Here is a 14,640-nt window from a genome sequence, read left to right on the forward strand (position 1 = left end):
TAATTTGGACAGCAGCCTTCCTAGAGTGTTTTGTGGATTTGTTTTTGTTACTCTAGCATCTAAACAAGTCACTTCACAATGTATATTTTGATATTGAAGGATATCATATCTGTATGTGTCCAAAGGCTTATACAGCAAGAGACAAAAAATGTTTAAAGGGTAACCATGGTAAATTTGCTTTGCATTTTAAGTAGCAGTGAAATTGTGTATTTGTCAGCTTCAATATCTGCAGAAATATTTTTATGCTGTTTTTGAACAGGTAAGAAACAAAGTATACAGTCGAATATTGTCACTGCGTTCTCCAAATATTTCTGGGACCCGATCTCCTCAGGAACTCTTTAAAGCTTCAGGTTTGATGCAGGTATGAAACTTCAGTGTAAAATAATACTATCCTCCTTCTTGAAGGCATTCTGTACAGCCCTGGGTACTGATTTTTATTTATCATTTTCAGATGGCAGCTGCCAACTTGTGTATCATCAGTGATGTCTAAACTTCCACATGTTGTTTTTTTTTTAATTACAATTGCAGTCTTTTGTGTTCTCAGTCACTGAGTTTATGCCACATAAATAGTTTGGTGCTGGTGTGTTTAATACAAGTGATCCAACAAGAGTAGAGAATTTGTAGAAGATGACTTGCTTTTATATACGTTCTCAGACTACTTTCAGTATATGATCAAATCATGTTCCCTGCTGTCTTCTCATGATACGGCTTTCAACAAAACATGTATGAAAACTGAGCAGGAAGTATGGTTTTAAGGGAATTGGTAACACTTGTAAAATATGGACATTCTGGTATTACCCTAAATGTGGATGACTTCTCTAAGTGCAGTAAATATATTTTTATTTTCTTTCTTGTTAGCCAACAGTAATAATCCTCTCTGAGGGAAGGATGGAGGGGAAGACAGTTCTTACATAAGAATTTAAAAAATATTGGGAGAACTTAATTTTTAGTTTATTTTCCCCAAGGACATAAGGTATCATTTTGTATCTGTATGTAGTATATCTGTACATTCTGTAGTGTTTCCATCTTACTACATAAAGCTTCTGATCACAGTTCTGTTGGTTGATTGTTTTTAAAATAGAATAATGGAGGAAGGGCAACGTACATTTACATGTTCTTCTACCATTAACCAATGGGAGAATAATTTTATAAGTGAGTTCCGACCTTTGTACTGTAATGGATTTCAAAGTTCAGTTCCCAGTTTTTTTAATATCTGTTCATCTGTGTATCTTATTTCTTTTCTATTTTGCTTCCCCTTTTTATTCTAAGGCTACTAGCTGTCTGCTTTGTTGCATTTTAAAATAGTACTGGTATCAACCACAGACATGATTTCAATGAAATACAGCACAATGCATTTCAATGAAATATAGCAACTCTGTAAAATGTATTTATCATCAAAAGAAATGAGAAATAAAAGACTGAGAAATCAAATTTGAACATTCATACCATGCTCATAGTCTAATGCTTTTTACTTGCTGATTGTACTCTCCAGCAGTGAAGAAATACTGATGTGTAACTTGCTTCTATGTTCTTTATTTTATCCTTCAGAAATGGGTGAATAGAGAAATATCCAACTTTGACTACCTTATTCAGCTGAACACAATGGCAGGACGGACTTATAATGATCTTGCTCAGTATCCTGTGGTAATTATTATTGTTTTTAAGTTTTTGCTGAAGTTATGTATTTTTTTTTTTTTTTTTTTGAAGATGCATTTAATCTGTATGACTTTATTACTTTCCAGTTCCCCTGGATTTTACGAGATTATACATCTGAAGAACTGGATCTGAGTAATCCAGCAGTCTTTAGGGATCTGTCCAAACCCATTGGAGTGGTAAATGAGAAGAATGCTAAGGCTGTGAAAGAAAAGTATGTATTTGAACATATATTTCTGTCATTTGAGTCTGTATGATAATGTGTTTAAAAATACACTAATGACACCAAAGTCTTTAAAATCTTACAATTTAACATCCCAGATGCTTTCGCCAAGATTGACAGTTCTTTGTTTCTGCTGTATTCAGATTGGTTGGCTCATGCAGTGCTGAAAGTACAAAATTTACTGTTGTAAATTGAGATTTTTCTCTGAGGAGATGAAGAGGTCTGTAGAAAGACTCAGTAATCCAGTAGTTGGAAGAGAGTTGCTGTGTCTTGTATCTCTTTCAAGATAAGGAATGTGAAATCATACTGATGAGGAGCTTCCTGCCTTTTTTCTTGTGTGTAGGTTATCATCTTTGAAATAAATTGCAACTCAGTTGCTTCCAGCAGCTACTTTCTATGTAGGAGTGACTATTATTTACACCTACACACAAGTTCTTCCTTTTTGCTAGTGTGAGGAGTGAGTACTGTGGTACCAGATGGCACTTGTCAGGCTTCCTGCAAAATCAGCTTTTGTCACAAAACTTGGAACATGGAGAATTTGCTTTGATTGGGGTCTATCCAACTATCTGACTATAAGGAAACTGACTCTCTAGCAGTACTCAACTGTAATTTTGCTTACTAGCTTTGTGATGCTGAGGAATGGTGGATGGTGGCATGGTACTGTAGAGTCAGTTTGCCAGTAGAAGAGGGAAATGGGCATGTTAAATAAATCTCTGCATCTTGAAATGGTCTCTCACAGACTGGTTTTTTTCAGTCTTGCAGGAAACAAATCCTTTTAGTAATAAATATTCAGCTTATTCATGCATTTGCTTTTCTCTCCTGTGTAAAGTCATGCTAAACAAAGCCAGTCTTGCCCTTTATCCAGTTTCTGATAGATGATAACGAATGTATAGGGAAGGGTATAAGAACAGGTACACAAAAGGTGATTCATTGTGTCAAGTCCCTTTTGCCTGGGGACTTTCTGAGCCAGAATATGCATTTTTGTGTTCAATAGAACTGGATGTGGTTTTTCTTTCACAAATTTATGTGACAATTGCTTTTGAATACTTCAATAAGTGTAATCTGTGTATATCAGCTGCAGTGCTTAGTTATATTTATGGATGTTTTTTGCTGCTGTTGTTTGTTTTTAAAGATACGATAATTTTGAGGATCCCCTTGGAGTGATTGACAAATTTCACTATGGGACACACTACTCAAATGCTGCTGGTGTCATGCATTACCTCATTCGGGTAGAACCTTTCACAACTCTTCATATCCAGCTTCAAAGTGGCAGGTACATTGTGAACAAAGAAGCACCAGCTTTATTTTCTTGTCATTTTACTAAGGGAATAATCAGTCTGATGTGAGTTTCCTGTCCCCCCAGGTTTGATTGTGCTGATCGACAGTTCCACTCTATTCCTGCTACCTGGCAAGCACTCATGGATAATCCCAATGATGTCAAGGAACTTATTCCAGAGTTTTTCTACTTCCCAGAATTCCTGGAGAACCAAAACGGTAAATAGACTGCTCAGAATATTCTGCATAGAGCACTCCTCTTATGTTCTGAGAAGAATTGTTCCAAACACTTATGAATACTGTGGTATATTTCATCTTCAAGCTTAAAAATATATTTGTAGAAATTACTTCATCGTGCTGACTTCAAGACTGTTCAGTGAGACCAATTACATTGAGCAATAGTCTGAATGTTGTTTAAAACAGAGTGGGAGATTAAGGATGGCTAAAAATACTGTTGTTTGCTTAACAGAAGAGTGGAGGTGCTCATTTGAGTTAAAGAACTTAACGGAATAGATAATAGGATCAAATAGCAAAAGATAGTTTAGATTAATTAGTATTTGCTTTACTAGATTTGAGTGATAGCTTGGACATCCTAAAACTTCACATCTGTTATTTGTTCCAGACAACGTGTGTATTTTCTTGTTACTGTTATCTAACAATACTGTTTGAGGTCAGTTGATTTTAGAGCCTATGTGAAATTTCAAAACATGAGAAGAAGAGAAAGGGGAGGGAAAACAAACAATTTCAGTCATATACAAAGTTGATTAGAAGGCAAATGTCCTGCACTCTGATGTGTGAGACTCCTAGATATTTCTTCTTCAAATTTCTTGCCCAAGGGAGTTTTTTCTCTACTACTAGGCAGTTTAAAGGTAGCTTTTCATGTTAGTGCTGCTGATAATTTGGTCTGGTAGCTACAGTTACTGGAGTTCTAAGTTGAAAAGCAGTAAGTAAGAAAGCATTTCTGCAAGGACTTGAAAGCCTTGATTCAAGAACTTAAACCTATTAGTAACTTCATGCTTATGAATAATCCTATTGGAATGTTTTGAACTCTTAATGCTGATAAAATAGAACGTGGATATGTTTTTTGATGCAGGTGTAAATACTAATGCTTCTAAGACTGAGACTGCAGCTTCTAACTTATTTAAATGCTTTGGATAACTATTATCCCATAACACTTAACATTTGAAAGATTCAGAGCAGAACTTAGCCTCCTATGTCAGTGGTAGAGTTATTGTAGACTTACATTCAGAATTTTTCAACAGTTTTCCCTTTTTTTTTTTCTTTTTACCTTTATTGAGAAAAGAATGTCTTGGAAGTATTTTGTAGTAACTCTTAAAATTCTCCAAATTTCTCACTAGGTTTTAACTTGGGTCAGCTTCAGATATCCAAAGAAGCGGTAAATGATGTTGTTCTACCCAAATGGGCCCATTCTCCAGAAGACTTCATTTATAAACACAGGAAGGCTCTGGTAAGATGATAGTTATGCATGAAATAATAAGGAAAGAATTTTCACTTGATAGCCTCATGCATTTAAATAAAACGCTTGAATGAAAAAAGGAACGAGCCTAAGGATGCTGATGATTTGGGTGCTGCCTCCTTAGGAGATAAAATGCAGAATTAGATGACTTTGGGTGATAAGCTTCCCCTTCAGTTTTAATAACTATAGAGAACCTGCAGCTTACCTTCCCTTTCACAGCTGCTTTTCAACAGCCTGGATGTGTTGCTTTGCTGTATTAAATTTCCCTCTTACCTGGCAGTTGGTGCTTACTCCATATTCTATGTTTCTGCCCTGTACATTAGTGTACACTTAGTTTCTGCATATGCTTATTCTAGGAATTAAATTTCTTTCACAGAAATCAGTAAATACTTCAAGAAGGAACAACATTTTTCCTATTACAAGTGTGGTTTTTTTTTCTTATAGGAATCAGAGTACGTTTCTGCTCATCTTCATGAATGGATTGATTTGATTTTTGGCTATAAGCAGAGGGGACCAGCTGCAGTGGAAGCACTCAATGTGTTCTATTATTGTACTTATGAAGGTACAAAGCAGTATACTTACTTTCCTGTTGTTGTTATCAGAATTGTGGGTTTTCAGTATTAGCTGGAAAGCACTTGGTTTGTGATCATGCAAGAGAATTATGGTTGAAATGTAGAATCATAACTTGTATTTATCAGAATACAGTTTGTTGTTTACTTGCCTAAAAGCATTCATAGGAAAGGGTTTCTCCTGTGTTAGGCGTTGAGGCAAAATGCGTTAAAAATGTTGTGAATTAATGTTAGTCTATTAATGCCAAAGGTGAATTTTGGATGGCTTTTGTGTGTAACTATTGTATATATGAACTAGATTAAATCCATATGACAAGACAAAAAATCTGCATTTTTCACACTGACAAAACTCCACAGAGTAGTTTTCATGTTGTATTTTATATGAATGCTTAGTCTGGAGGTTTTTCTGTGGGTAAGGGTGATAATGCTGCAATGTGTTTTTGTTACATTTCTTTGCTAATCTTTTCTATGTAAGTTGTTTGATTTCTATTCTTTTTCTTCTACCCTTCTTTCTGGCTGTGATCCAGGGGCTGTGGATTTGGATGCTTTAACAGATGAGAAGGAAAGGAAGGCTTTAGAAGGGATGATAAACAATTTTGGACAAACTCCCTGTCAGCTGTTGAAGGTAATGCTCTTTTTCCCTTCTCAGTCAAACCATGAGTTAAATTCAACTGAGAGAATTTGTGAAACCCTAAGTCTTTTCCACATGACTGTTTCTAAGGGTCATAGTGAAGGAAATCTAACATAGCATTTTCAAAAGTTGTTTATTTTCTTTCTGAAAGAAGTTGAGTACTTTATATGACTTGAGTAATTTGACAAATATGTTTAATTTGACTGTCTAACTTGATGCTTCTTCAAATGATGTCTCTCAGGAGCCCCATCCTCAGAGGTTGTCAGCAGAAGAGGTAGTGCAAAGACTAACTAGAAGTGATACCTCTACTCTGAATCTCTTCCAACACCTCACTGAACTGAAGTCATTCTTCATAGAGGTAGATGTGTACAGTTTATATAAAACAAACAGTGTCTAATTAATTTTGTGGAAGTTGAATCCCATAAATTTGTAACTGCTGGACATGAATTTGGGTCTTGTTCGGGTGTTAGCAGCAATTAAACCATGAAAGCTCAAAACAACACTGGTGGTACCTGAGGATTCAGTAGGTTTAGTGACTAATCTCACTGTTTCACAACAGAGCTAGGGCTCTGGTGCTTGTGATGGTGGTATACCTGTAAGAACTGAGTATGTATGTGTCAATGCCCAACTGTACTTTACATGTCTGGTATTGCAGAGAATTTGGGTCTCGACTCTTCACAGGTTCTACACTTGATCTTAAGCTCTTGTGTGTAATCAAATCAAAATTGTCTTTTCTCCTAGGGAATCAGTGATGGTGTCCCCATTGTCAAAGCTGTTGTCCCCAGGAATCAGTCACGTTCCTTTATGTCTCAGGGAAGCCCAGAGATATTGGTAAGTTGTATGAGCAAGTAATAATCTTCGAGAGTGCCAGAAGTCCAAATAAATAAGTGCAAATAGATGAACGTCAGCTCTAAGTGAAGTTTGTCTTTTGAAGAGAACTTGGGCTGATTTGTTGAATGGCATTTAAGTGCTTATGAGACATGAGTAAGTTGTGGAGTATATTATAAATTACTCACTTGATCCACTTCCGTAATAGTAATCAATTTCCTAATATAAGGCAGTCCAGCTTTAAAATTACAGGATGGAATTACTGATGACACTGTTACCTTTATAATTACTTTCCAATCCATACTTCGAGCTATGCTCTTGTCTGTCATGTATGCTCTCCAAAAGCTTACACTGTCTCTAATATTAGATTTGAACTAACGTAGGCAAATATCTACATGCAGAAAGGAGGAAGAGTGTTTTAGGATTTTTGTCTTTGTGATGGTTCCTGTGCAATACCATCTGTAATTTGCAGGAAATAATACTGTTTTCTGACACTTGTATTTTGTGGATCATATTCATTGTCTGCACTAAACAGAGAATGTACCTCTGTCATTTGGAATGTGAAAACATCTAATTCTCATTTGTTTGGGTTTTTTTGTAAGTGTCTGAAAATAACCTTGGGTATTTAATTTTCCTGGCTTTCTCAGGAGCAGAACTGGAGTATAAGTTTGTGCTTTTTTTTTTTTTTTCAAACTACCTGAATTAATATTTTAAGTATGACAGATGAAGTATGAAGATGATGAGTTACATGTCTAAATTGGAATTAGAATGTTTTGTTTTGTTGTGTTTTTGTGGTTTTTTTTTATTGGTGGGGAGATGGTGGTTGGTTGGTTTGGGATTTCTTTTGGCTTGTTCATTTGTCTTCTTTTTCTTGCAAGTCAACTTTTTGACCTACCTGTAAAATACAGTATTTTAACTTGGTACTGTTTACCGTATAGGGATTAAAATCCTTGAAAAATGAATTAGCTCTCCTTTTTCGACCCATCTTTGTTGGAGTGCATCTGAATTGGATTATTTATTATTTGCAAGAAAGCAAGGTGTTGTTTTATTCTTTGTTGTAAACTCTCTGTGAAGTCTGTGCTGCTTTGCCTTTTTTATTTTTTTCTTTTATGTAAGGTCCAATACCAGAAAATAAGTCTCTGGATTTCTTTTTTTCTTTTTTTTTATTTAAACTTTCCCAGGTAACAGCAAGTCTGAATTGCATTATTGGAACCCATGGTTGGCTGCCTTATGATAAAAACATCTCCAACTATTTTACATTCATCAAAGATACCACAGTGACAAATCCAAAGTAAGCAAATGACATATGCATCTATAGTAATAAAATAGAGTAATTGTTTGGTAATAAATGGACTATAATAGCTGAATTTTTAGCTAGGTATGCACCTTCCAGTACCTAACAATATTACCTTTCTAGTGAAGAGTCCTGTATGTGCTATTTCATGGCTCTTTATTTTTAGAGCTACTTCTCATTCTATTTTCGTAGTTATTTATTATAAAACATCTTGGAATTTGTGATGAATGCTCTTCATACAGTCTTAAACTATAGTGAAGGTGGAAGTGGTCATTTTTTTCCCTGATTTTTGAGATTACTTACTCTTTTACTTTAAAATTACAGTATTTACTAGGGGAGTTAGTTACTTGTATGGAATTAAATTGCATGATTTAATCTGGTTTCCACTCATGGCTTTGACTGCTTTGCTGTGGATATCCAGGGGGCAGAGTTTCACCATTTATTTCACTATTTATTTATAGCCTCTTCTATAGCTTCCCTCTATAGAATTCCATTTTTTAAGGATACAAGAAGTTTAAAAAAAAAAAAAAAAATTGAACCAAGTTCATTCTTAATTTTTCCTCATTTGCTTACAGAACACAGCGCAACATGAGTGGCCCTTTTGCACCAGGACTGGAGATCACTTCTAAGTTGTTTGCTGTATCTCATGATGCAAAACTGCTCTTTAGTGGAGGGCACTGGGACAATAGCATCAGAGTGACATCTCTTACAAAAGGCAAGCTGATTGGACAGCACATCAGGCACATGGGTGAGTAACTCCATACACAGTGCTATGAAAGGCTTTATGTATTATATCTTGATGTTTGTATTTTTGAAAGAATTAAAGCTAATGGACCTGAACTGGCAGGTGTAGCATTTGTAATGGAATGGCAGTGTAAGAACAGAGGATTACCTGAACTGTGATTATATGTAAATCCTTGAGCATGACTTTTTAGTCACTGTAGTAATTTAATGTATTTTCAAGATAAAGCTTGACTACTATTTTTAGGTAACAAGGGTGATTAAGTCACATTGGTACACCTGGTTCTATGATGGCTTCATTGGTTCATATAGCCTCATCTTCATAATTGCTGTGGAATGCTTCATGTTGAATGTAAATGAGGCTACACTGTGGACATCCTGCATGCTTACCATCACACTGTGGTGAAATTATGATTAAACTACTTCAAATTCTTGTTATTCTTTTTTCATCTAGACATTGTGACCTGCTTGGCGATAGATTACTGTGGAATCCATTTAATCTCTGGATCCAGAGATACTACCTGTATGATATGGCAGATAGCTCAGCAGGTATGTTATTTAGGCTTACTATGAAATGCTGTTTCTGAATCCTTTTTTGCTTCATTGTCTTGCCTCTTGGTTCATTGATTTCCTTTCTTTCTGGTTTAACAGCTTTAACAGTTGCATTTTAGCATTGCATTCCCTCTGTGGAAAGTACTGGTGACTTAAACCAGGAGTTAGTTAAGCTATCACTAGTCTGTTTATCTAGTTTTACATTACACTGGCATTTCAGATTTCTTTAATGCTTTCACACTCAAAAAGCTTACTTAAGCGTGATGTTAGTTCAATTGTTACGTATTTTAAGTACCCATCTCTGCTGCATCACGGATGTACAAACACCATTAGTTACAGAGTGGACTTGATATGTGTTATGGACGGTACATTTGCTCACGGCCCCTTGTTTTTAACACTGAAGTCAGCATGTTAAATCAGAACAGTGGTGTGTAACCACATGTTTTTGCAGATGCATGCTAGGAAAAAAAATGAACTGTCTGCATGACGAGAATATTTGTAGTTCTTTCAAGAGCTATGTTGTATTTGGTACCAATGATGCATCACCAGAAAGGTGAGACCCTTGCATTCACAGCAGTACTTGTCTCAAGCAGGGGTTAGTGTTACAAGCTCTTTAGTTTTATCTTTTCAGTGTGAGCTGAATGATGAGTCCTCCTCTGAAGACTTTGTTTAGAACTGTTTTTCTGTAAGATTTTTAATCTACTTTTTATGGAATGGATATATAAATGATGTTTTATGTATTGTGAATTCTCGTTCTAAGAGTTTTATTTTGGCCTTTACTAAGTGGCGGTAATGTTCTGCATGCTGCCACTTCTCTTCTGCTCTGTATCGTTGCCATTTTACCCAGCTCTTTAATCTGAAACGTGTTCCGCAATTCATGTGTAATTGAGGATATTGGGACTTGATGTTGGCAGTAAGATTTCTCTCACACTAGCTATAATGGAGACTCTGCAGAATTATACCTTTTTTACTATACCTTTGCTGTAAGCACAGTTGTTGCTTGGAGCTGATCTGACCAAGTCTTTCTGTGCTGACAATATACCTGCTGGAATAAAAGTATTAAATCATCTTGATGACCTGCAATCATGTGGGCAAATAACACACTATTTTTAATGATTATTATTGTGAAATTTCCACTGTATATGATACTGATGGCAGTGACTTAGAAGTATTATTTTTTTATATTTCTCTAGGAAATCAGAGTTACTTCAGTTGTAAAGTAAAAGTAGTATCATTTTCCTTGACCTTGTCTGTGAAGGCAGGGCTTCATTCCAGGTTAAAATATTAAGAACTGAAGAAGCTCAGATAACAAAGTAGTGAGTGGATGAACAAACAAATCCTGTTAGGAGTACTCACTGTGGTCCTTGCACACCTGGTTATCTGGAGGAATAGAAAGAAATTCCACCTCCACCTAGTACTTGTATGTTCATTTCTTGATTTCACTAAATAGAGCTGCTGATATACAAGGTGATAAATTGAAATGGGTGAGTTGGTCCTTTGGTTTTGGCCTATGTCAAATGTACACCTCTCACAACTAACATTAAAGGTACCAGAAACTTATTTTTGTTTATCCTTCAGCTGCAAGAGAATCTGTCATTGCACTTTTTGTTACTCTCAGGGAGGAGTGCCTGTAGGCCTGACACCTAAGCCATTACAGATCCTTTATGGGCATACTGATGAAGTTACAAGTGTTGGCATCAGCACTGAGCTGGACATGGCAGTGTCAGGATCCAGGGTAAGCATCTTCATGTTTTTCCTTTTTTTGCCACCTCTTCAACCAAAGCCTACAGTGTGTTTGAAATTAAGAATACCAAAAATGTTATTTCACAATCTTTTCTTCAGCCTTGCTTGTCAAAAGATTTGTGCCCTCTCCCTTCCTGGCCAAGTCAACTGTCTTAAAAGAGACTCTACACAACATAGACTTAAACTACTATGTCAAGTGCGTTTGCACTGATGAACTTCTAAGTGTGTGAACTTATTTGGAGTGCTTAAACCTTTCACAGAAACTATTCTGCAACAGCTTGTTCCCTGTTTGCCTAACCCCAAAGGCTCTTTGCAGCTTCCTTATGCTCTGCCTTTCTGTACTGTACTGGCAGGCTGCTGAGCTCTGACTACCTAATGCAAATAATGCCCACTCAAAAATGTGTCTTGTAAAATGGCTGACTTGTTTCCTATCCTTCTCCTCTTGCTCTGTTTGAGTTTGTTTTTTCATATGCCTGTACTACGTGGCCTCAAGAGGAAGGATTCTTCATGCAGAGCCATTAATGCTCAGAAGTCCTAATCTGCAGTTGATTTTAAGCACTTTCAGAACACTTCATTTTTATGTAAATGTTCATTTTATGTGTGGCTGTAATTTACCTCAGAGTTTGCTGCTGAGTAACAGCTTACCTAAATTTGGTATGTTCAGGATGGGACTGTTATTATCCGCACCATTCGGAAAGGCCAGTACATGAGAACTTTGCGACCACCTTGTGAGAGTTCCCTCCTGCTGACTGTTCCCAATCTGGCTGTGTCCTGGGAAGGCCATATTGTTGTCCACACCAGCATAGAAGGAAAGACCACTCTTAAGGTAATTAGGAGGTACTTAGGTTCATGGAATATGTTTCTTTTGCTGAAGACATCTAATCTTAAATATGCCTGATTTTTGTCCTCATTTCCTTAAAAACTGTGGCTTTTTGTCCATACTATGTCTCTTTCCTTTTTTATTTTGCTATTTGATTTTAGTTAAATATAATGAAAAGGAAAATCAGAGACACACCATGCTGCTGTAAGCTTCGTGAACATCTCCAAACACCTGCAGGGAAGATGTCTTAAGAATGCACTAACAAATCTTCTTGGGAGAGCCACTTTGAAATGCAGACCTAGGGGAAACATGTTCTACTACTCACAGAAGTAGATTTGTAAGGGCAGCAAGGTGTTGTAGATGTGAGATGCTCGATGAATATGCAGCTGTGACTTAATTTTGTGCACCTATAGTGTGACGTGTTCTGTCTAAGTGCATAGTTGCACTAACTGTCTATAAATTGTTGTTTCTATGAGGATGGGAACTTTCCTGGAAGATGGATGTACTATAAACATAGGTGTACTAGCTGCAATGGAATGATAGGGAAAGATGAAGCCAAGGTATTGCAAAGCTGGAAGAACTTAAGGAGGTCATGTGTGTTTTTAATACAACAAAAATTCATTGTCTTGTCCAGAAAGTGCTCTCTCTGTAAAATAGATATGTTTTGTTCTGCTTCCCCATTTGGGGTGGGGCGAGGGTGCTGAAGGTAAGAAGGGACTTGTTCCCTAAGAAAATCTATCAAAAGACAGGGACGTGTCCATTAAGTCTGTGGATGTTTTGAGAAAGTTCGGGATTGATTAGATGAATAGATATGATGTATCATGTTAAGTCAAGAGTTAATGAAGAGTAATTTCAAGATCTTCCATATGGGAGTAGGAATGCACTTGTCCTCTGTGCTATTTATTTCTTTTATTTAGGATAAGAATGCATTGCACCTCTATTCTGTCAATGGAAAGCATCTGGGTTCTGAGACTCTGAAGGAAGAAGTGTCAGATATGTGTGTGACTGGCGAGTATATTGTGATGGGCAGCTTACAGGGATTTCTTTCCATACGGGATCTCTACAGGTAATATACTTCTGATGAGTTTATTATTGAGAAATGAGTACAGAAGGGCGTTCCTTGTGCAACGGGTATTAAATATTGTGTATTCCAAAAATAAATAAATAAATAGAAAAATTTTTAAATGAGTACTGAAATAGGAGGATATGGAAAATTAGGAGTTGTACCAGGCTTCTTTCTCTGCAGGCATTTATCACAACCATCAGCCTGGAACTAACAGAATTTAGGAAGAGCTGTGTCTGTGATTGTTCCCATATCTAGTTTGTCACTGGAAGCTCATCAGCTACAGGATCAAGCTTCATGTAGTTCTTCTGCACTGCTCTTACAGAGCTCCACTGCCAAGTGATCTTTGTCACACAGATGTGGGACTAATGATCCGTTCTTCCAATGAGAGTATCTTAATTTTCTGAATGATCCTCCTGTGCCATTGGACGCCATTGGAATGCCTTGTCATTGGACATGTATTCTGATGTATGAATTGATCTTTCTGTAGAATTTCATAATGGTCAAAACTGCAAACTTGAATCCTTGAGGAACTGTTTTGTAGTGCATCCCGTGGACTGTGGTCTCAACTGCAGCGTGATGCTTTTCCATATGTAAAAAGACACATGTAATTTAATACTCTGGTTTCTGTTCATTTCAGCTTGAATCTGAGCATCTCTCCATTAGCCATGCGACTGCCAATTCATTGCATTTCTGTCACCAAAGAGTATAGCCACATCCTTGTTGGCTTGGAGGATGGCAAGTTGATTATCGTTGGTGTTGGCAAGCCAGCAGAGGTAAAGCCCACCATCAAGAACTTTTTCTACCGAACAGTGGGAAGTTCTCTTATTTCTGCTTTCCAGTTGAGCAAGAGGTCTCCTCTATGGCAGGGTAAATTTAAGAGCAAGTTTCAGTTTTCGGTGGGAAAGAAATAACTTTTGAGACTGCTCTACTGAATTTTCATATTAAGAATCAAAGATATATAGGGATCAAAGATGGAAAGCTCAGCTGGACTAACTTTCAGACTTTATCACTGACATCTGAATAAGAGAAGTCATAGTAGCTATTCTCTTCTGTATGTATTAGTGTTGTCAGACACTTTGACAAATAATTTTCCAGAAGAAACAAGAGCAAGCTCCTTTTTTTATTTATTTTTATTGTGGTTCTATCAGATGTCCTTTAATATGCACAGACTGACACTGGGGAAAAGATTACTTTTTAAGTTTCTCTAATTGTAATGCACGAAGAATCACATGTGTAGATTCCCCATATGCTCTGGCTCCATATGGTGAATATAAAATTGTTGGTACTGCATATGCAATATCAAGGCAGAGCATCCGTCAAGTAGGTATGCCCAGTTCTTGTGCAAAGCACAGTTTCTGCCCTAAGTACTGCTGTCATGATTTTCAAAGCACTTGAGTTAACTTAACCCTGCTTCTCTTTCTAACTCAATCTCCATTGTGCTGCAGTGTGTCTACTTGAAACTGTGATAATTGCTCTTGCATGACCTTCAGTACATGTCAGAAGAGTTTGTTTTATAGTTTGTTAATACAGAGTGGCTTCATTTGTTAGTATTTAAAAATGCTTTAGCTAGGAGATGCACAGTATTTTGAAAAGGCTTCAAGAATTTATTTAGTTTCAGGAAATAGGGGAAGCTTCCACTGCCAGCTGAACAGCTTTCTCCTACTGTAGAACTGATGGATAAACTGCTTATTGTGTTGTCAAATGTATATGGTAACAGTAGTTTTAAAGTCACTGCCAATTCTGTTTCCTATTTCATAGAAAAGATCTT

At 36.6% G+C, this 14,640-nt stretch overlaps 1 protein-coding gene across 9 annotated transcripts in view; it reads left to right on the forward strand.

Moving 5' to 3' along the window:
- The window catches only part of NBEAL1 (neurobeachin like 1), a 72,096-nt gene that overhangs the window by 50,103 nt on the left and 7,353 nt on the right, over positions 1–14,640 (forward strand). For 5 of the 9 annotated variants that reach the window (XM_015868267.2, XM_015868266.2, XM_032445994.2 and 2 more), the window contains 17 exons: positions 260–361; positions 1,549–1,644; positions 1,743–1,867; positions 3,009–3,149; positions 3,240–3,370; positions 4,510–4,619; positions 5,073–5,190; positions 5,725–5,822; positions 6,070–6,186; positions 6,570–6,659; positions 7,838–7,947; positions 8,526–8,698; positions 9,146–9,240; positions 10,862–10,978; positions 11,651–11,812; positions 12,724–12,872; positions 13,510–13,739. In XM_015868267.2, the coding sequence (XP_015723753.2) occupies positions 260–361; positions 1,549–1,644; positions 1,743–1,867; positions 3,009–3,149; positions 3,240–3,370; positions 4,510–4,619; positions 5,073–5,190; positions 5,725–5,822; positions 6,070–6,186; positions 6,570–6,659; positions 7,838–7,947; positions 8,526–8,698; positions 9,146–9,240; positions 10,862–10,978; positions 11,651–11,812; positions 12,724–12,872; positions 13,510–13,739 (2,164 nt within the window). Of the gene's footprint in view, positions 1–259; positions 362–1,548; positions 1,645–1,742; positions 1,868–3,008; positions 3,150–3,239; positions 3,371–4,509; positions 4,620–5,072; positions 5,191–5,724; positions 5,823–6,069; positions 6,187–6,569; positions 6,660–7,837; positions 7,948–8,525; positions 8,699–9,145; positions 9,241–10,821; positions 10,979–11,650; positions 11,813–12,723; positions 12,873–13,509; positions 13,740–14,640 lie in introns of those variants that run through there. The other 4 variants (XM_015868268.2, XM_015868270.2, XM_015868269.2 and 1 more) reach the window with 2 other exon arrangements.

The sequence above is a fragment of the Coturnix japonica genome, chromosome 7 (genome assembly GCF_054131305.1).
Source record: "Coturnix japonica strain WE chromosome 7, WE-NBRP24, whole genome shotgun sequence".
Classification (NCBI taxonomy): domain Eukaryota; kingdom Metazoa; phylum Chordata; class Aves; order Galliformes; family Phasianidae; genus Coturnix; species Coturnix japonica.